General features: G+C 34.1%; 1 protein-coding gene across 4 annotated transcripts; it reads right to left on the bottom strand.

The window, feature by feature from the left end:
* Positions 1–67: 67 nt before the first annotated feature.
* Positions 68–16,813, bottom strand: LOC125646481 (protein lifeguard 1-like). Of its 4 annotated transcripts, none has more exons than XM_048872805.2 (11): positions 16,676–16,813; positions 11,541–11,630; positions 11,172–11,250; positions 9,788–9,841; positions 8,426–8,516; positions 6,952–6,989; positions 6,799–6,844; positions 5,302–5,343; positions 4,084–4,173; positions 3,848–3,895; positions 68–3,457 (listed from the first exon to the last, which is right to left on the bottom strand). In XM_048872805.2, exons 2-11 carry the CDS (start codon positions 11,608–11,610, stop codon positions 3,305–3,307), a joined length of 711 nt encoding a protein of 236 aa, XP_048728762.1. In that variant the 5' UTR covers positions 11,611–11,630; positions 16,676–16,813; the 3' UTR covers positions 68–3,304. The 4 variants fall into 4 exon arrangements, with proteins under 4 accessions (XP_048728762.1, XP_048728763.1, XP_048728764.1 ...); XM_048872806.2 differs by having other exon boundaries at positions 16,710–16,812; XM_048872807.2 differs by having other exon boundaries at positions 16,662–16,766.
* Positions 16,814–23,359: the final 6,546 nt, after the last annotated feature.

Here is a 23,359-nt window from a genome sequence, read left to right as displayed (position 1 = left end):
CATTGTATTTCTCATTGACTGAACATCTGTCCCTTCTATGTGATTAAACATTTCTTAAAACATCAAGAAGGATTTTATTAACATTTTATTATCAATTTACCAATAACAAAACTTAATCCATACCACATATAACAGAAAAAATACACATAGAGAGTGCCAAATCACATCCCACCAATGTACAAATATTTTCACAGCATTTTCTTCCTATTCACGTAATCATAAAATCCACAGCGTCCTGAACCCCTGTGTGTAATTAGATCTGTTTGTCTACCCTCATCCAAAACTTTATTAATTCACTGAAACAACAGACCTTCACTTTCTACACATTAGAAGGGTTTACCTCATACATTTAATCTTCAACACATATACAGTCTGTATCACTCCCCACAAACACTTACCAAGATACAATTTTATATAAAGTATAGGTATCAAAATACAGTGACACACTGAAGAAAAAAAAAACCTTCTGAAAATAAATGCACAATTAATGTCTTACCAATATCAATATTCACTTAAAGCTCAAATGGACATACAAAATATTGCACTAATCCAAAACAATTAGGAGTTTGAAGAAAAGATTGTAAAGAAAAAGTCTAAGCCAGAAAGGCGATTATCATAAAAACCACAACACATGAATTCAAAATCTAAGAAGCTTATAGCTTATTTATATAGACGTACAATTTCAAAGCATATTCGTACTTCATTAAATTTAGAATACAAGGAATCATGCACGTCTTCAATTTTTCAAAGTCTAACTGAAGGCAAACACTCTAGGAGAAGTAGGCTGCATTTTGAAATACTTTCAATTTTATATAAATCAGTCTTGGGAGTACCGTTTTGAAGTGGTTTAGTTTTCTATAAATCAATCTGAAGAGTAGCATTGTAAAAAGAAAAAAAATTGCTGACGACACATAGCGGACAAGTTTACCACTGTATGAACTTTTCTGGTATTCAAACAATAAAGCTAAAACATACAGAGCAATAAAAGTGTAAAGATGGTGGCCATGAAAAGACAAAAAAAGTTTCAGCTGTTTATCATGACAAAGAAAAAGAATATCAAAAAACAAAACCATCAATTAAGGGAAATAGTAATCAGAACATGTATTCAACACATTTCAGCATTTCAAGAGAAATCTTCAAGGATTTTAAACTATTTGAAAACTAAACTATAACAAATTCCATAATATGCCATGTCATGTTACAATTGGCAATCTGTCTCTACCATACACATCGTGTCTGTTTATAAAGTATTGGTGTTACAACTCATACCACTGTACAAAATACATGTATCTATCAAAGAAAATGATGGCATTCTCTTCTAAATTACAAATAATCATTTAGAATATTAAGTATATAAAATAAATATTTAGCTTGCGGGAGTATTTAGCAATCATTAATACACTTTATACAATCAATAGATGTTTATCATTCCATACCATAACCCAGAACATGCATATCAGTCTCAAGTATAGACAGTCATTTGTAAAGATGTTCTATGAATGAAATCAGGACAAAAATGTTCCAACATGGTTTGTATAAATTTATTATAGTTATAAGCCCAATTTGCCATCTGACACATCAAAAAATGGTTATTGAATGGGTATGACTACGAAATTCATTTTGCCAGCCCCAAGACTGCCTTCGGACATAGTTAGGCAGTATGTTGTTGGAAATTATGACATCAAAATGGATGAAGTCATGATTAGGTAAGAACCTTATTTCTCACACAATCACCAGAGCGAGACCGACTTTACTAGTGTGAGACAGCCACGTGAGAATTATACGTCTTAGACTACTACAACATCATTGATTATGACGTCATGCATTTTCTATTTACTTGAATTACATGGGGAAGTGAAATATTTTGTATTGTTTTCTTTGAATTTCAATTTGAGGGACAGCCTTGGGTTTTATAGTTTATACATAGAAGCTATACTATTTTCGGTATGCTCTTTCTAACTGTTTAATTTGTTTTTGCATTTTTAAAGTTTAAATGAGGATTTTGATGATTCTAAATCTCAAAGCTCCTGAATTAATGCACTTCAATGTGAGGAAAAATAATCCTTCCATCATTTACTCATGTGGGATATGGAAATTCCACCTTGAGGACAAGATCTGTGTAACAATTTTGGTACATGTCTATATCCTAGTAATCACTATGCATTAACTTGGCCAGATAATCAGAGGTAAGGAACAAATATTCAGAAGTGAATCATTTATTAGTATAGGGGACATTCAGTCTGGGTCTTGGGCCTGAATGAAATTAATATGGGGAAAAACATTTCTACATGTTTTGTCAGAATTTTAAGTTCAATTTGCCCACAGGCACTTGACATTTGGACCCACATTCCTTTTGATCCACACCCCTTTTTGTTGTGCAAAACAAAACTAATTCAATAAACATGTGTAACTTAAAACTTTGATAAAAGTTTATACAAAAACGGCTAAACCATTTTCGGGTATGCTCTTTCTAACTGTTAAATGACAAAGTATTTTATTTCCTGTACATGGCTTGCAATCATCAAAATAATGAAAAATCGAGAATAACTTACATTCAAATACAAACTAAGATTAAGTTACAGCAATTCACATTGTTTACAGAGTTTTAAATATGATTATGTGTTCTTGTTTTATATGGACCCACAGCGGGTGGGTTTTTTCATACATCAGCAAAATATAAACTATTCATGTTGCAACTGCGGCTTCATACAAAATCCATACTTACATTTATACAAGAACTTATTCTGTTTCAAATTACATGTACTTAGAAACTAGGTTCTGATATAGGCTTTTTTGAAAATGATGTTTACATTTTGTTTACATACACATTCCATGGCAGAACATCTTAATAGTGATAAATTCAATTCACACAGACACATTTGTAAACTGAAATCCAAAAAAAGACTAGAAATTAAAACACAACTCTTCACCAACTGAACTTGTTTGAATGACAAGAATGTAGCAAAACATATTTTGCTAAAACGAAAACTCAAATGATTCAAAGCTTTAACAGAGGTACGAAACAACAAATGGTCCATTACCAAAGTCCATTTTCTGTATGTGCACTTATATTTAAAATTTGGTAAAATGGGAGATGATGCACTGTTTGGCATAGGCAGGATCTAGCATTTCTATTATGCATGATAATGATAGAGACTAGATAGAAATTCTTATACTGTAGCACAGCCATAAATTAGCACTCTTGCATCATCTACCGATGGTGCTAATGTATGAATCCCACAAGAATACCCGGTAAGTATACATACAGTATATGACCTCATTGCACTATCCTTTGACCTCTGACCTAATTTCGAGCATTGCCAATGATGGACAAGATGAAGAGGAATAGGTTGACAATGTCCAGGTACAGGTTGAGAGCAGCAAAGATGTATTCCTCAGGGGACAAGCTGTATTTATGTTTACCTCCCAACATCAGCTGAGTGTCGAACACCAAATACTGAAATACCCAAAGTCCGTTAGTTTTCTTATTTACATGATTTCTGTTTATAAACTTATATTATCAGATCACAAATTTAATCTGTATTCATTTTTATATGTGAAAAATAAAATGTATACTGCAAATTCCTTGTGTTGTGATGGTATTGAATCCATCAGTACCTTTTAAGATTGTAAAATAAGAACTGTTAATATATTCTTACAACTTTAAAATTTATGCACATGTTACCGTAATTAGTGACAGATAAATAAGAACATGCATTTTGATATCGCTATGGAGGCATCATGCAAATTAACACAAATTGCTCACAAATAATAAAAGAATCTAGAGCAGATGCCTAGATAATCATTTTGAAGCTTCTTCTGACACAAAACAAACCACAATACTTACGAAAGAAAACAACAGAGCTCCCAGACTGGCATAGACAACAGACAAAATCTGGAATGGACATCAATAATGTCAGAATTTCCAAACATACACTCTGTATTTGAAAAGCAATCACTGTGTATTAAGAAAATTTCATACTTTCTCATTTGTTCTGCTATCCTATTAGTATTCTATAAACCTTCACTACAAAACTATTTAGTGAAGTCCAGGAATCACAGGGATTTTGATTGTAAGCTTACCTTGTTGTGAAATATTGCTGCAAAGAGTCCAAACAGGATAAGGATGATAAGAAACACAAACAGAAGTCCTCCCCACATTGTGAAGTCATACTAAAAAATCAACACCAAAAAAGCATCAGAAAATACACAGCTATGTCACAGATACAGACTAGCCATAATGAATCTCATATCTAATCAATTAAAGCATAAAACTGAACAAAATTGAAATAATACATGGATAATATCACATACATTAGAAGAACAATCTGCATAGACTTATTTGATAGAAGCATTTGTTGAATGTTACTTTGTCTATCAGACATTCAATGTGCTGTTATGTCAATTTGGGACACAATATTGAGTCATCCAGGGTGTGAAATGGAAATCCTTATTGGGCAGGTGAACTGTGTAACAAATTTATTCCAATGATTTTTTAAGATTTCCGTAAGTGCTGTAACAAGTTTAATGAAAGAAAACAAAATTGAGCAAGCTAAAATACCTCGCGCTCCAACATTGCTTGACAATGCCTCACATAATGCATGGTTATGCTATGCATTACTGCAACAACAGGACAGACAGGCTCGAAATTCTAAGTTCAAAAGGGGCATAGCTCCCAGAAAAATTATTGAATCAGAATTTCTTGGGAATATGCACATCTATACAGTGTGACCATATTAACTACAAATTTTCACGAAATTCTGTTAAGGAGACTCAGAGGAGTTGCGCTGACAAGAACAGGACAGACAGGCTCGAAATTCTAAGTTCAAAAGGGGCATAATTCCCAGAAAATTTATAGAATCAGAATTTCCTGGGAATATGCACATCTACAGTGTCCTTATTAACTACATAGTTTCACGAAATTCTGTTGAGCGGTCTCAGAGGAGTTGCACTGACAATAACAGGACAGACGGTCTCGAAATTGTACGTTCAAAAGGGGCATTATTCCCAAAGAATGTACAGAAATCAGAATTTCCTGGGAATATGCACATTTACACATTGTGTCCTTATTATCTACAAAGTTTCATGAAATTCTGTTAAGCGGTCTCGGAGGAATTGCACTGACAAGAAAGGGACTGACTGACAGACGGGTCAAAAACATTATACCCTCTGCAACTTCTTTGCATGGGGTATAATAAATATTATTCAATTATCAAATTGGTGGAGTGAAATGTTTATAGTTATATTTGAATATTTCTTTATCTTTCACAACAATGAATGGTACTTTTGAATTTTACTCACTTTTGTTTGGAAAGCAAAGACAGTCAATCCAAAGCACACACCCTACAAATAAATGATATCCTTAAAGCCTATAGAACTGTTCAAAAACATGAGTTATCTCTCTTTGTATTCTAATATTTAGTGGGCATATGACAACTTCAATCATGCTGCACGATATTTCAGTATCTTGTTTTTCTTGTTATATCAAGTATGGATGCTGAAATCAAAAACTGGTTAATCAAAATGTTGAAATTTTTTTCTACGAGAACGCAAGGAAACATTGGAAACCAAAAAAGAACTTCTTGATTGAGTCAGGGGTGTGATTTTTCTGAACAAAAAAATGTCTCTGAAACAAGTGTCAGATGCTATAAATAATGGTATTTGGCTTAGTAAAATTTTACCTGATCAAGAATTTTTACAATAGAATCAGAAAATGGACATTCACTTGTTTCCAAATATTGTGCCAATCTCAGAAGTACTCTTTGGGGGAATGAATAAGTTTGAACCCCCTTGCTTTTGACGTCTCTGTACCTAGCTTCTTTTCCCCTTTAGATGCAAGTTGGGAAGCCATATCTTCCATTGAGTTTCAGGGACAGACATGTTTATGAAATTTTTGGCACAGAAAATAGAAAACAAGCAAATTCTTGAAATTGTAGCATAAATATGTCAAGACATGGTAGCACAATGTCAAATTTCTCCAATAGTCAGCTGGAAATTAGTTTTTTGTCTCTCATTTATACAGGTTGTGTTAAGGGTTACTCACCAGTTGAAGGAGATGGACATTTCCAGAAACAGTAAGTGTCAGTCTGACATGCCTAGACGTATCTTTTGTCAGAACTTATATCGCTGAACATTAATATTGAACAAGCGACCTCTGACATTTTATAAGTCTGACTGTGCTAAAACATGGGACTCTAAAAGGACCAGAGTAAAGGTTGTGAGGATTTATGCAATATATGATATAGACTAATTTCAGCCATGAAACACGCAACATCATGGGGGGGGGGGGGGGGGGGGGGTGGACTCTCCTCCTTTTATGAGAACATTCATATTCTATTAATTACATACAATGTTTCTTTTATATGAAGGAAACCTGTGCATCGTTCTTGTTTTACAGTGAACATATTTGTTAGCGTGGTTGCTGCAAATACAGCAATATCTTTGCAGCATTCTGTGCTGATGATAATGATGTGACATTGCTCAAAATACACTACCCAGAAGTCTTAAACTAAATTGTGCAAGTTCAATAGGAAAAGGAAAGATAACTCATGTTTTCAGATCGACCTATACCTACATGTATATACAATAAAGTTTTTAAAAAATATGAATATAAGGAATAAATATTGAATTTCTTTCCATTATGGTGAATGTATAAACATTAGAAATTTTGGGCACTTGTCCCATGCTTCCAATATTTTTCATACTCCCACAATACAAACAGACATTTCTTCCCTTAGTAAACTTTAAATTTGTTAATGGTATTTACAGATCCCAGAAGTAAATAGATGCAGTGCTCACCGCAGTGATACCAACAGCCAGCAGAACAGACACCTCATCGTAGTGACTGAAAAAACAGCACATTGTATGTGGCAGTCAGGAGTTACTTCAAAAATAACATTCATATTGTGCTTCACCTTTAAGAAACAATTTACACAAACTATATGTAAATACCTGGTAACTGCTCCAAGCAAGATGGATTCAAAGAGGGTCTACAAATATAGAATGACATATTTGAATATTTATACAGCTTTCTCTAACGCTTTACTTAATCTGAATCAAAGGAAGCAGTGAAAATACTACAGTCGGTCGTGTTTAAGGATAAATTGCTCATCATCATAATGGCCAAATCTATTTCTAAACACAAACTAAAAATTGATATCATTAGAATTCTTCTTGAACCTTTAAATTTTATTGCTTAATCCACCTCAGTGACTTACAAGTCAGGCTGCTAATCACTATATCATGAGTTTGAGTCTTGCAGGGGTTTTCATTTTTTCCAAGGAGACATTCAGCTAAAACTGAATTTTTCACTAAATAAAGTTTTCAATTTCAAAATATCATTGTCCATATTCTCCAGTTTTCATCCATAACAGTTTTCTTTGGTGTGTTACATCGGTACAACACTAATGTTACCTGACTGCTTCATTACACGAGTTCAGAGTTCAACTGTAGTTTTTATTGAATTATAAGTTTCCAAGCTGTCAGATTATCCATTTACATACATGTACTTTTAAAAAAAAGTATATTTTCATATCATTTAATATTCTAAATATACAAAAATGTACACTATACACAAATCCTTCGAAGAAAATGAAATACCAGTACTATAAACAAGGTCCATGGACCTTGACAGTCATTAAGTATCATATATCTTAAACTTACTGATTACAAGTGTTGATGTTGCCATTAGAATATTTTTAATTCTGAGACCAGGATGTCAAAAGTGACAACATTACATCAGTTTCTAATGTTTCTTCAATACTTTATACCCTTATTTTTAACTTGTTTTTTACTAATAACCTTGAATGAACCAAATGACATAAGTCCAAGGCCATGACTCATTGTCTGGTTACCAGCGACCTTTGTGCTAAGTATGACCTAACTCTCTTCTACATATGATCCATACAGCCCAACTATGGAATCTGATTCCCAGACCCAAACGCCACAGATTTCACAATATTTGTATAGCAATAAAAATACAGATTTCTAAATATTCCACAATTTTAAAGGTCTTATGTAGCAACAACATGAATCTTGGTCATGAAGTTGTTCTATAAAATGATATCAAATATATTATACTTCTTTCATCAACATTTTAAAAATCCTGGAAAAGTCCAACAAAGTAGGATATTTAAGAAAGTTGTATATACATCACCTCAAAGTATCATCAAAATTAAGTATAATTCATTTCAAAATATTGAATGTCATATGGTGGTGGTGGTGGTGGTGGAGGGGGAGGGCATTGTACATGAATTTCAACAGAAGTTGAAAATGTTTGGGAGTTGGGAGTTTACAACAATCTTTAGACAAGCTTAGATAGCAAGAGATCACTCAGGTGGCCTAACATGTAATTGATAATATGGGTACTACATTAATTCTGTGAAAACTGCATAATTAAACTGCACAAAACCATACTTAAACTTACAAAAATACCAAGGAAAATCATGTTCATTGGAAATGTCCGTCTGACATTTTCACAGCAAGCCAGTACAATCAGGGTCACAAAGGTCACGGCACTGTAATAACAAAAAGCATAGCGGTATCACACTCAGCTTGTCAACATACGGGCACTGCATTTACACGGTATCACACTCAGCTCGTCAACATACGGGCACTGCATTTACACGGTATCACACTCAGCTCGTCAACATACGGGCACTGCATTTACACGGTATCACACTCAGCTTGTCAACATACGGGCACTGCATTTACATCATGTTTATCTTTACACCCAAGCAAGAATGAACACTTCATTCCAATATATTTACATTCACTGAATCTTTTCTCTTATATTTCCATTGAAATTGACATTGCTTTCATCTGCGACAATGAATGTATGTTTGTTGCAAACTAGTTCGATCCAGTTTTTTAGTATCATCTGTTTGCGTAATCATTACCACATATGGAGCGTCATCAAGGTCAAAGGGTGCATTGGCTGTTCCATTTAACGCAACGAATGGGTCAACAATATGATATCTTAGCACTTTAATTTAGTTTATTTTTCAAAACAATGATAAAAATATAAATATAAACAATCAAATGTCTTTCTTTGTTGTTTCATCAGGTGATGAAGGTAGCTAGCATTGCAGAATTTTTTTTTACATAATCCGCAAAAGCATTCTGTTGTTTATAAGTATCGCTCCCATTAAAATGCATTGCAAGCTTTGTGCTTTATTCTACATAGAACTGAGTGTATGGTAACTTTCAAACAAATGGTTTAGATATTGAACAGACAAAACTTGGTCTACCAACCAACAGACTGACCCTTGACCTTGAGACCTGAAAATCAAGAGGGATCATCTACTCTTTAAGGACAACCACTGCACAGAGATAGGTAACTGTAAAAGAGTTCTTTCGACATTGAGCAGGCAATATCTTATGTCCATTTTGACCCTTGAACTTTCTGACCTCAAAATGAACTGGGAACATTTCTTTCTTAGGGGAAACAAACATGTGTTCAAAGTTTCAATGTCTATCAAAATGAGCATTCTCAAGATACTGAGTGGACAATATGTTTCTATGTCTAGTTTGACTTTAACCTGAAAATAAATAGGAATCAGCTACTCTCTAGGGGCAACAACTGTACCAAGTTTGGTAACTGTCAAGTAAAGGGTTCAAAACAATATACCCCTTTTATTCAAAGGCATTTTCACAAGTCAAGGGTTATTGATTCGTTACCTTGCACTACTTAGTGCAAGGTAACAAATCAATAACCCTTGACTTGTGAAGATTATTCAAAGGGGGCATGAAAATAATTAAGTTTCGTAACAGAAGAAAATATACTTACAATGCTGTATACCATATCCAGGGATTTGCTTGTGAATATTCTTTCACGGGTTCTCTACAAAGATAAAAGAAATCCTATACTTACTGTCTAGGAATAATTCATGTCTCACAACCTTAATATTCTCTCAATCATATTCATTACATATAATCTATATAATGTTTAAAATAAACTTTCATCTTCTTATACAATTTTTCCCCTAATTTCTTTTTGTAAAAGCACAGACATAAAATCTGTCCATGCTTCTGTCTACCTCTGTCACAAAATCTTTAATCTGGCCTAAATATTTTGTTATTTGGACTGTATATTCCCTCAACCAATCAGACTAAATATTTTGTTATTTGGACTGTATATTCCCTCAACCAATCAGACTAAATATTTTGTTATTTGGACTGTATATTCCCTCAACCAATCAGACTAAATATTTTGTTATTTGGACTGTATATTCCCTCAACCAATCAGAACCAGCATGTGGAGCTCCATTCTTGAAAACAAGTAGTCTGCAGTGGGACATATTTCTTTGCATCTACTTGTTCAGTTTGTTTAGCATACGATAGAGACCATCCTCGAGACACTTACTGGGTATTCGTAATCTATAATGTCCCATTTACAATCAACCAAAATAAAGAAAATCTACATTCAACTTTTCGTCTTCAATGAAGAGAATTCTCTTAAGAAAAACAAAAATATAATTTCAACTATGAATGGTAAATTTTGTGTGAAATGTTTTAACTTTAAAGAGAGTCAATCATTTGTCTATAACAGGAAAATGTTTGAAAGTCAATGTGAAGAAATGTATTGTAATACAATATTGTTAGGATTATATTGTAGTACACCAGAATAATATTTTTGCCGAGCCAAAATTATACATGGAATATATTCCTTTTTCTCAAACACTAAAAAACATCATTTTAATCTTTAAAATATTTCTTTGCTCATTAACTTCACATTTCATGTACTTTGTTCCTACTAGATCACTTCTGTGTCAATTTTGATCAAATAAAATGATCTCAAAAATGTTTACAGTATCTACAAATAATTTTAGAGATATGACAATTTTATTACAATCTTTAAATTCCTATTACATAATCTTTATATATTTTCATTTTTAATGAAAAAATTTACTTTGTGATATAATTTTTATATTTTTGCAAAAATTCATCATAAGATTATTTCAAACTATGACAGCAGTTGCTGATGTTTCTAAAATCAATGGTGTTCATTGAAAAAAAATTGACTTTACCAGGAGCTTTTGAAAAAAATGGTTCTGCATAAAATATACAGAGAAAAATTTCTTAGGTAACTCTCTTTTGACACAATTGATATTACCATTGCCAACACAATTCATTGACTTTCTTTAAACATGTATTAATACATTTATACTTACATGTACATGAACATAACCATTACCAAAATGGTTACAACTATTTGACACAAAAGAATTCCATATACTTTCCGTATAAAACCTGTAAAAGACAAATCAAAACACTCTCATTCATTGACACACTATATAGTCCACTGTCAGATCCAAAAATATATACGTTCTCATGCCAAACTCCTCCAGCAGACAAATTATCATTTTTTTTATACACAAGTAAATGTACATACATTTAAATTATTTCAAAAACAAAGTTGAACTAGGGTTACAATTTAAAAACATTTTTTGACCATTCCAACTTTTTTCCTTTTTCACAATGGAAACATTATATCATATTAATGCTGCACATAAACTGATAACGCCAGATTTTTGCTTTACCTAATCTCACATTCTTCTCCGAAAATGCAGAGAACTGTTCACCAACAAGATCATCCTCCTCTGAATACATTGTTGTGTGAAAGTTACTGTCTGTAACAGAAAGACCCATTAATAATTCTAAGACTTCAATATAAATTATATATACACTCCCCAATAAATTGCAAGTTTTGTGTTTTATTGCACATTTTCCCCATCCACCATCATAGGGGACTTTAAAGGGGCATGGACACAATTTGAGCTGAAAATTTTCAAATTTTATATGTCCATTTCTAATGTTTACAATGCTTGACTAAGGTATTGCTAATGGTCAGCAAAAATTTTAATGTCAATTTTCAAGAGAGATACAGAGCTCACAATTCTTTGTCATGTAAAAAAAAAAGCTCAAGTCTTGTTTATGTTTGAATAGGTTAATATACTAGTAAATGAAGTATCATTTCAAGCAGATTTTTCAATTTACAAGACATTTGTTTTAAACATGGTATTTTCTATTGAGCAATCTATATATGTGTAAACAATGGGGGGGGGGGGGGGGGGGGGGGGTATGATTTTCACAAACATGAATTTGCACTATGACAGGAAGCTTTCATGTAAATGTAAACTTTTCTGGCCCAATGGTTCTTGAGAAGATTTTCAACGATTCAACCTACATATTTGCATGTAAAACTTTAATCCCCTAGAGTGGCCCCACCCTACCCCCGAGGGCCATAGTTTTAACAAACTTAAATCTGCACATTGGCAGGGAGCTTTCATATGAATATGCTCTTCTTGTCCAGTGGTTATTGAGAAAAATATTTTCTAAATGACCCGACCCTATTTTTGTGATTATCTCCCCTCTGAAGGGGGCATGGTCCTTCATTTGAACAGACTTGAAAGACCTTCACCCAAGGATGCTTTCTGCCAGGTTTGGTTGAAATTGGTCCAGCAATTCTGGAGAGGAAGTCAAAAATGTGAAAAGTTTACAAACGGACAGATAAATGAACAGATGACGGACAACAGGTGATCAGAAAAGCTCACAAGCTTTTAGCTCAGGTGAGCTAAAAAGTACTGTAATACATGTTGTAAACAGCATCTGATGCACAATTGTAATGTTAAAGATTATTGGTGGGCCTTGGCTTGAATTACCCCAATTAAACTAAAATTAGTTTCTTCTAGCAGTCTAGCACAATCACACACTGCTAGGAGATTAGGTTCCATAGGCCACGAGTTCAACCCCAGGTAGGGGTGGTAGTGGGTATCCATGTATAGTGAATTTCTCTGTGCTAATAACCAACAGCACGAACAATATGAATTGTCAGATTTTGTGGACAACTTGTTTCTTCTTCAGGGTGATAGAATATTTACATAGAAATAATAACAAAAATAAAATAAAAGACAAATGCAAACTAGCACTAAAACTGAACTAGGCTGAGATAACACAGAACATCTACATACTGGAACAATCAAGTATCAAATGTAGCAATAGAAAAAGGTTAGTTCTCAACAAGAGTCAAGAGTTCAGTCTTGACTCTACTTCAGAACAGACCATTTTATTGCTAAACGTAACACTCGATAATTTAGATATGTAGATGTTCTGAGGTTTTTTTTCTCCATGTCTGGTTTTTTTTTTCAGCCTTCAAATTTTAGTGCTAGTTTGCATTTGTTTTTGCTTTTTTATTTATTTATTCAGTTTTCATTTGTATGTAAATATTCTATTTTAACCGGTCCAGCACAATCTCTTGAATTAACTACAGTATATAGACTCTCTTTATTAAGCTATATAGCTTTATAAAGTTATTTGAAATAGCTTGATTAAGCTATCTTAGATTGAATTTCTAAAGTGCAGTAGTAAAGCCAAAAAGTTGCATAATAATTTTTGAATGTGTTTATATTTTTAACTAACCACAACACTATTCTAATACGCAAGTTTCGAGATAAGAACTCTTCTGTGTAGGAGGTGCATTTAGTGGAACTTTGATAGCCTAAGTGGGACAGAGTGTACCTACAGTCAGTGTGGAAGATGATACAAAGTGTTAAAAGAGGCTTCTCTTTAAATGTTAATGTAGGAAATACAAAATATTATCGAAAGAAATGTTTTACTAAATTGGAAACGTAAAAGCAATGTCATATTTGCAAGTAATGTACTGGATATGATAAGTACGATCAACAAAATAACGTGATATAATAAGAATTTCATGTACCAGTACTAAATTAATTATTCCCTGGATACTTATCATATACTTGATTAGTGTATCATTTGAATTCGGGTGATAAAACTGCGTATTAGAAACTTACCGAGCACATTCACTTATGCAGTGATGAGTATTTGTCCCACTCCAACAATGTAAACAAGTGGTTTTGCACCTTACTGTGTGCAAGAGTTCTTCGAAGGGAAATAACTCGGACGTATCTCGAAACCCGCGTATTAGAGTTCATAACAATACCAGGTCATTTTAAGATTTCTCATGAAAAGAGAATTTCTTTCGTGTTGTTAACTTTCCACTACCCTGTGTCAGACCTGTTTACCCCGTCTGACTGATGTCAGTATTCTAGAACCAAGTTGTCAGTATTTTGAGCACTTTGTCAGTATAAAAGTTGAATATAATAAAAAGTGCTACACTGATTGTTAAACCCTTTTCTATATGAATAACTCTGTGTTGTCATATAAATAGGATGTTGCTGTTTACAGTTGCTTTTGTATTTTACATTTGTAGTAATGTGTAATTATCATGGTTTTTCATCATTCTTTAAATTTGTCATATTTTATACCATAGCATTTTATAGTCCATGAGGTTCTCTCCTTGTAGAAGGTTGCCTGTTGTATTAATTTTGACCTTGCTCTTTGTTCACTTCTATACATTTCATTTTAATCAAATTCTCTACATCCATACCATTTATCCCTTAATTTCAAAATAATTTGAACTTGATAAAAAATGGAACAAAAATATATATACCATATTGAATTAAACAAACATTTACTTTACTAGTTTCATGAATCTTGTCATTGACTTATTAGACACTTTCAGCTTCAATAGGTCTTTATGTTGTTTACTCTGAACGTGTCTGTACAGTCATTTTTGCACACACTGCAATGTGATCTGCTTCCTTCGATTGTTGGAGACATGACCAAAGCACTCTGTATGAGTCCTTAAAATTAGGGCATATTTTTTTCTTGTTTTGAACCTCTGAATGGGATTTGATGTTTCATTTGCATTCTCATCAATCTGACATTCATCATCCATGCTTTTTTGGGCATACCTAATTGAAGACCTACGGGTAATTGAAGACCTACGAAAGACTTACAGAAGACCTACAAAAATTTGGGCTATATACATCAAAACTAATATGATTTTCTGATTAAGCATGTCTCAAATATAAAATAAACACAAACAATTTTGATAAAAATAAATTTTAAAGTGTATTTATAAAGCTTGGTATGGGGAACAAATTTTTTCTATTAGACGACCTAGCACAAGAGCGATAAATCACATAAATATATCTCTACAAATCAGCTGTTCAATTGATAATCATTTGTTTGACTTTTTAATATATACAATTTTGAAACATTTTTCTGATCTTTTAACAAAGAAAATATACAAGAAATGATTATTAATTGAACAGTGATTTGCAAGTATGACATTTATACTAATGAAAATACACTTTAAAACTTATTTTTATCAAACTTTTTTGTTTAAATTAGATATTTGAGACATGCTTAATGAGAAAATCATATTAGTTTTGATGTAAATAGCCTATATTTTTGTAAGTCTTCTGTAGGTCTTCAATTACCTGGGGGGTTTTCCTTATCAATATCGAAAAATGGCGCTCAGAAAATTTTTGTTGTTGAAAATTTGAAATGACGGAAGATTTTACATTTTAACGGACGGAACGGAAGGGGGGCTCAAATTCGGGAGATTTTGTCTTCCAACGGAAGAATCACAGGTCTGATGGTGCGATTTAAACAATGGTAACTTCAATTGACTAAACTGGTTCCCTATTGACCTAGCTTCTCTCCTCAGTGTTCAGATTGCGGGAAACCAGTTTAAATTCACAAGTTTCTTTATCATACCGATCGGCAAATTTCAGAAACTGATTTTTTTTCCCTAGATTCGTGGAAAATCATAGTTTTTCAATGTGAATCTGTGGAGCGTATTTTGACTGTAAAATCCGTGGACAATCCGTACAAGTAAACAGCTCTGCTGTGTGCATTGAAGCATAGAAAAGTATGGTGGACTTTACAATGTGCAACATGATTCAAGTGATTGCCAATCCATTATTCTGTTGATTCTTATTGACTTATTTCTATTCTGAAGACTGGATAACTGTTGCTCAACAACTTAATAATCCTAAACATTTGACAATTGTGAATCAAAATGCTCCCTAAGGGACGTAGTTTAAGAATTATTTTTGGTTTACAGTGTGTTGTACTGACTTCAACAGGTTGAGAACACTTCCACTATAGCGAGATATTCTCGCTAAAATGCGATTATCCCTCTTTAGCGAGAAATAAACATTACCATAAACAGGTGTTTCGGTGTCTTTAATGAAAATAATGACAAATCCCGTGCGACACTGAATAAGTGCAACACACACTCAACATGATGCGAATTGTTTCTATAAAATTGACAACATAGTCAAGAAAATGCATATCAAAGTTGCTGCGTAAGAGGGAAGCAGTCTGAAATCCAATGCACATTGTGAGTATTGATCAGACATTTTAGCACTTTTTCTTCTTTTCACGTGAAACACGAAGAGATGTACTCCACGGGTGTTTTTCTCGGTTGTACGGGATATATTTACTCTCGCTAGAGAGGGATAATCGCGTTTTAGCGAGAATATATCGCTGCAGGGAAGTGTTCCCAACCTGTTCAAGGATGAAATATATTCACTTAGTGAAATTCGACATCTATGCTTTTAGAAATTAATTTGACAAAAGATTTGAAATAGCTAAATCAAGCTATTACAATTAGCTTTATAAAGTTATATAGCTAAATCAATAGATTGTGCTCGACCTGGTAACATCATACGATTCTAGATGATGCACGATTTAATTTATTTTTAGACACGTCGCATGACCTGTCACAGCGTGAATTTACTCGTGATGTTTAAGATTCACTGCATTTCATTTTTCAATAGAAAATTTACCTTGAAATACTTACACACAAAGACAAAAACGACCACGAACGAACTTACGAAAGAGATTTTCTGTAAGTGCAATAATATTCTCTTAATCACTAGTCTGGATCATTAGTATTCATTCCGCATATTGTGATTATAGGTTGTATACTCAAACGTCGAGATGATCTAGACTGGACCCCGCAATCGCAAGTACTCGGGCATTTCCATGAAGCGGAAAACCCTCGATTGCATTATGATAACCTCCATTTATATTAAATCAAAATACAACTATAAAAAAGATTTATTGTCATCTTTTACAATAAATATTTACTAGAAACGTTGAGATCTCCCCATAGTAAGTTATGATTAGAGTAGCAGGGTGTAGTATGCACTCGGAAGGCCTCGGATACTAGGCTAATTTCTTTTATAATCAAAGAACTGAAAGTACTGAAACGAGTGACAAACGATATGACAATATGCTAATATATGTAATGTATGTCTTCTCTGTTTAAATTTCCTATGTTGCTCCAACACTCTTCAAAAAACCGATCATAAAATAGTAAACTATGGGTGTTTTACCGTCATTATCGCCAGTTAGACCAATATTTAAATCCTGGGGTAATGTGCTACTTTTCCATTTTCTATTAAGGTACATCCATGATCTATTTATAACAGTCATGCAATGACGTCATACGAAAGCGCATGTTTGTCATGTTGTTATGATACAAAATGTTCTCATGTAAACAACCAAAATAGTTTTTAAAAGTTAGTAGCTCTAGCAACCACCACCCATTTTTTAAATATTACCCAAAACAATAAAAATCAGATGTAATTACCCATTTTGAGTATGTTGATTTCAAATCTTGATTCCTTTTACTCCAATTTCTTATAGAAAATGAGGTATGGTGTCTTAAACACCCCTACCGTCAGGTTGCCAAAAACGGAAAATGTTTCATTTCGCATCAAAAAGTGACCCAACTTTATTTCTTGAAACATCATTACCCAAAACAATAAAAATCGGGTGTAATTACCAATTTTGAGTATGCTGAATCCAAATCTGAATTCCTTTTACTCCACTTCATTACAGAAAATGAGGTATAGTGTCTTAAACACCCCTACCGTCAGGTTGTCAAAAACGAAAAATGTTCCATTTCACATTAAAAAGTGACCCAAAGTTATTTCTTGAAATAAGGCATACAACATAAAAGGAAAACATTTGATACTAAATTGTTCCATGAACATTCTTAGTTGTTTTGGAAAGAATATATCTCACCTCTGGACTTCACAGATACAGGAAAGGAAGAGGTATACGGAGCGGATCAAATATCTTAAAGTTAATCAGATTGGGCCACAGCCTAATGAACTGATGAACAGGAGCAAAAGTAAAATTAATAGGAAAACTGATTTATTAAACATCAGCAAGTCTTTTCCGAGAACTTCTGGTAGAGCTGTCCGGGGGGGGGGGGGGGGGGGGGGGCTGCGTTGCATCATTATCAGAATTTACCGAAACACTGGACTCTCTGGCCAGTCTGGGGGCTGAGTTGCAACAGAACTGATAGAAGCAGAACTCTCTGGTCAGTCGGGGGGCTGAGTGGTATCAGAATCTGTCTGGGAATGAATGGTTGAAATGTTTATTATTTATTTATTTTTATTTTTTCAAAATTCAGAAATTTAAAAACTGCATGATCAGATTCTTTTTGTAACACTAGTAATTAATGTCCCTTTATTGCATGACCTGCCTTAATTAACATACCCGCGCTACTCCCCACATGCAAACGTCTGAATGATCCAGACTAATTCTTGTATAGAATAACTCATGGAATAATGCTGTTAAACTGAGGTTTTTCCCTTCGTTAGAAAACATCTATTTTCGGAAGAAATTATTACATCTTCCCCATGAACTCTATTTTCAGAGCTCATGGATAAAAATAAACAAATCAGAAATCGGTAAAAAAAAATATATATATATATCTCATTTTGAAAATTAATAGGGCCAAATCCTTCATGCATCAAATCTCAGTATAATGAAGTTGTCTTTCATTATTCAGTGGAAGATGAGTAGTATGAGTTGTAACATTCAAGAAAATTGTTTAAATGAAAATTGTGGTAAATCGACGGAGCGCCATCTTGAATTGAACGCTGACTATACGAGGCTTACTACGTCACCTTGTAAAAATGGAAATACCCCATATTTGAAGTGATATTGCATATCTAAAATGCGTAAAATAATATTATATATGGCAGGTGTAGCCGAGTCCTTTTAAAAAATGATATTCAACATATTGGAGTGCGTTCGAGATCGCCGTTCCCGTTGATCTCATGCTCCGTTCTTAGAGTCGCGAATATACGAGAACATGTGCGCACGAACGTGCTCTTGTCCTTCGACCACACTACCTAGAGGTGTTGTGAGCTCTTACACCTCGAATCTGCACGTGTTCGGGATTCGGGATCGACAGGAATTTGTACAATCTCTACCCAGAGTTATCGTTCCTTACACTCACTTACACCTCTGTAAACGTCTCAAGGGTTTTACAAGATTTTTGTAAAATGGCACGTATGCTCAAATAAAGTATGGTTTTGACTTCAGTTACAAAAATATACGTAAATAAATAAATATTGAGCAGATGTCGAGTCTTTTTGTGACACAAGAAGCATTGATTTGGGTTGAAACGTGGATATTGGGGTGGTTCTATTGCACCAGGCCTATAGATAGGTACATGAAGAATATATAGTAATGGAAAAAAATATACAAATAGTTGCTTGTCCTACATTTTCCAGATATTTTATAAAATAGTTCTTAGTTTTATTTGCCGTAAAAAAGTGGATTTACATGTGGAATAACATTGCTTATTTTGAGACGTTAACAGAGGTGTAAGTGAGAGCAAGGAACGACAACTCTGGGTAGGGATTGGAATTTGTACTCGTGCGAAGAACGGCGGTCCCGACGCACTCCTCGTGACCAATGAAAAGTGAAAATAACGAACAGTGATCAATATCATATCTCCTATATATTGAGCGCCAAATTAACATAAACTCAAATAATTGAAGATATCTTCAATTATTTGAAGATATCATCAACTCATTTGATGCGCGCAACAATTTATTTAAAGAAAGATCTCAGTCCTGTGGGGATCCGGGTCAGAATAGGTCCCCAGCACCCCTTGCTTGTCGTAAGAGGTGATTAAATGGGGCGGTCCTTCGGATGAGGCCGCAAAAACCGAGGACCCGTGTCACAGCAGATGTGGCACGATAGAGATCCCTCCCTGCTCAATGGCCATAAGCGCCGGGATAGGCCTAAATTTTGCAGCCCTTCACCGGCAATGGTGACGTCTCAATATGAGTGAAATATTCTCGAGCGGGACGTTAAAAATAATATTCAATCAATCAATTCAATATTTAAAGATCTCTTCAAATAATTAATGATATCTTCAATACTGGATTATTGCGCGCATTAATTGAATTGATAATAGCATTAATTCTTCAGCTGAATTGACGCGCGCTTTAATTGAATTAATGATCTCTTCAAATGAATTAATGATGTCAAAAATTGAATTGATGCGCGCTACAAGAGAGCAATAATTGATGTAATGCGCGCATTAAATCAATTGATGAGAGCAATAATTGAATTGATGCGCGCATTAATTCAATCACCGCTCTCTTCGACTGAATTAATGATATCTTTAATTCATTTGAAGAGAGCAATAGTTCTTTTAGAAAGGGCAACTATATAATTAAAGATATCTTCAATTCAACATATCCAAAATGGAATTGATTGATTGATTGATGTTTTCCGCCACACTCAACAATTTTTCAGTTATCTGGAGGCGCCCAGTTATTTGTTGGTGGAAGAGAGAATCCAGATACAATGTATCTGGGAAGAGACCACCGACCTTCCGAAAGTAAACTGCATGGGAAACTTTCTCCCCTACCGGCGCGAGCGGGATTCGAACCTGCGCCGACCAGAGGTGGGAGGCCGTGTGATTTTGAGCACGATGCTCTAACCACTCGGCCACGAAGGCCCTTCCACAATAGAATTAATTATCTCTTTAATTGAATTGTTGCTCTCTTTAAAAGAATTTATGCGCGTATTAATTCCTTATAGAAAATCATTGTAAATAATTAAAGATATCTTTAATTAATTGAATTAAAGAGATCATCAAATTATTTATACCGAGCTTTAAATTAATAATTGCGAGCAATATTTCTACGAAATTGATGCTCTCATCAATTTAATTGAAGAGAGCAACTATTGAATTAATGCGCGCATCAAATCTATTATTGCTCTAATTAATTTAATTGATGCGCACATCAATTAAATTAAAGAGAGCAAGAATTGAATCAATGCGCGAATTAAATCAATTATTGCTCTCATTAATTCAACTGATGCGCGCATTAATTCAATTGATGAGAGTAATAATTGAATTGAAGCGCGCATTAATTCATTTGATGAGAGCAATAATTGTTTTAATGTGCATTAATTCAATTAAAGAGAGCAATAGTTGAATTGATGATATCTTCAAATAATTGAAGATATCTTCAATTATTTGAGTTTATGTTAATTTGGCGCTCCATATCTATAAGATTACAAAATAGAGAGTTGGGCAACCACGAACACACCAGAGGTGGGATCAGGTGCCTAGGAAGAGTAAGCATCCCCTGTCGACCGGTTACACCCGCCGTGAGACCTATATCTTGATCAGGTAAACGGAGTAATCCGTAGTCAAAATCAGCGCATGCCAAGAACGGCTTAACATCGGTATGAAACATGTCAGACAGCATTTGACCCTATGAAGGTTGTATTGGCAAACTATATCATTATAGCGATCTTAGAGTTTGCGAGATACTAACTTTAAACGAGACTAATGAAACCCCGGTGACATCAACTTGTCTGTCAGTAGCCTGCCTCGATTTATAAAAAAAATGATCATACGCAGAACAAGCTCTTGTGTATCGAATCAGTTGAGAAATATAAATACCATATGCAAGTGATAATAGAATATTGTTACATAAACATGGGAGGTTATCCCTTGAACTATATAAGATAGAGCTTTCATATTTTGTATATAAATTTCTTGTGGCAAGATCTTTCATTTCATATCATGGTGTGTGTGACTTTTGCCCTGACCAGAACAGCAAGGTCATGTTAGTCATATTGGTGTTGCGCCATATTCGTGTTATGTAAATTCATTTGCAGTTATGTCGTGATTCTTTGGGGCTTGGCTGGGGCCGCAGTATGGGGACAGATTTTTTCATGGGAATACAGATTGATAAAAATTCTTTTAAAAACCACACCTACTGAACAACGACAGGGTGATAGGTGACACGGGTGAGTGATGTGGCCCGTAGGTCTCTTGTTTGATTCTTATCATGGTTCTTTCTCAAATTATTTCAGCTTATAAAGCAAACTTCAGCGCGAATAGTACTCAGGGATTCGAGCGTTTGAGAAAAGTAATATCTTTCGTTCAAAGCAGGGTCTGAGCCTTCAGTGCGATATGTCTTAGACAAAGAAAATTCTCATTTTGGTTCTATTTGAAAAAATTAAATGGAGTGGTCACTCAATCTTCTCCTGAGTTACTAAATCGTTTCACCATGGTCACGATGATCCAAAAGGTCCGTAGCTGAGGGGGTGGGGGTGGGGGGCGGGTTAAGGTGGATGGTCCTAGATGAAAGGTAGATTTTTTAAAGAAGGGCAGACAGGGTTCTTGATTGTGCATAGTGTCTAAATCTCCTTGCACGGTACTCTGATGAAGTTTGGGTGGTGCGGATTAGCCCAGATGAGAGAAAATCAAGGCGAGAAAGGGTATCTGCTTAGGGCATGTTTTTTGTTTCAGCACTGGTATGTATGGATCATGACATGTAATTTAGAGGCATCATTTATTAACTACACCAATATGAAATACAAGAATTGACATTACAGGGAAATATGATTTTTCATTATAGTCTGCCATAACCTGACTTTGATGTATAGTTGTATACCCCTACCCTCATGTTTCAGACCCCCCCCCACCACCACCCAAAATAAAACTGTCCCCGCCCTGCCACTTAGAGACTAGTTTGAATGCCTGGTATCTTGTACAAAAATATTCTTTTTTCCTCTATCTATGTTCCTTCTGAAGGACTAAATGCAATATGAACCATTTTATGTCCCCATTCATATATCAGCAATTATTGCTCTGAAATATGAACTGGGTGTAGGCTTTGTGATTTTGACTGGGTTTTTTTTTGTGACGTCATGTTGTCTAGCAACAGTTCATTCATTTACATGGGTAAAGGCACATGTGATTTATCATAATTATAAGGTATAATGGTATTTTGATGATTAATATATATAATGCTCAGAATATTTTCAGTTTTTTAAAGTAACATAATTGGAACAAATTCATTTAAAAAAAAAAAACCCACATAGTAACAATAGAAATATTGATATATCCTAGCAACCAAAATACATGTATGCGATAGCAACCAACATCTTCCCGTGCATTATTATTTTGAATTTTGATCTTTCAAACATTACATATGGTAAACATTGATGGAAAGAAAGTTACAAGTATACTTGAAAGAAACAAACGAATTTGTGATAATATGCAGACCCCCCCCCTCTTTTTTTTTTATTGTTAGTGATATTGCTAAAAATAATACAAATTTTTGTAATCTATCAAATAAAGATTTTGTAATATATAAAGAAAAATTTCTGTGGCTTATGCCAAATGAAGATAACATGTTGT

Source organism: Ostrea edulis, chromosome 6 (genome assembly GCF_947568905.1).
Source record: "Ostrea edulis chromosome 6, xbOstEdul1.1, whole genome shotgun sequence".
Taxonomy (NCBI): Eukaryota; Metazoa; Mollusca; class Bivalvia; order Ostreida; family Ostreidae; genus Ostrea; species Ostrea edulis.
This window is presented reverse-complemented; position numbering and strand designations above follow the sequence as displayed.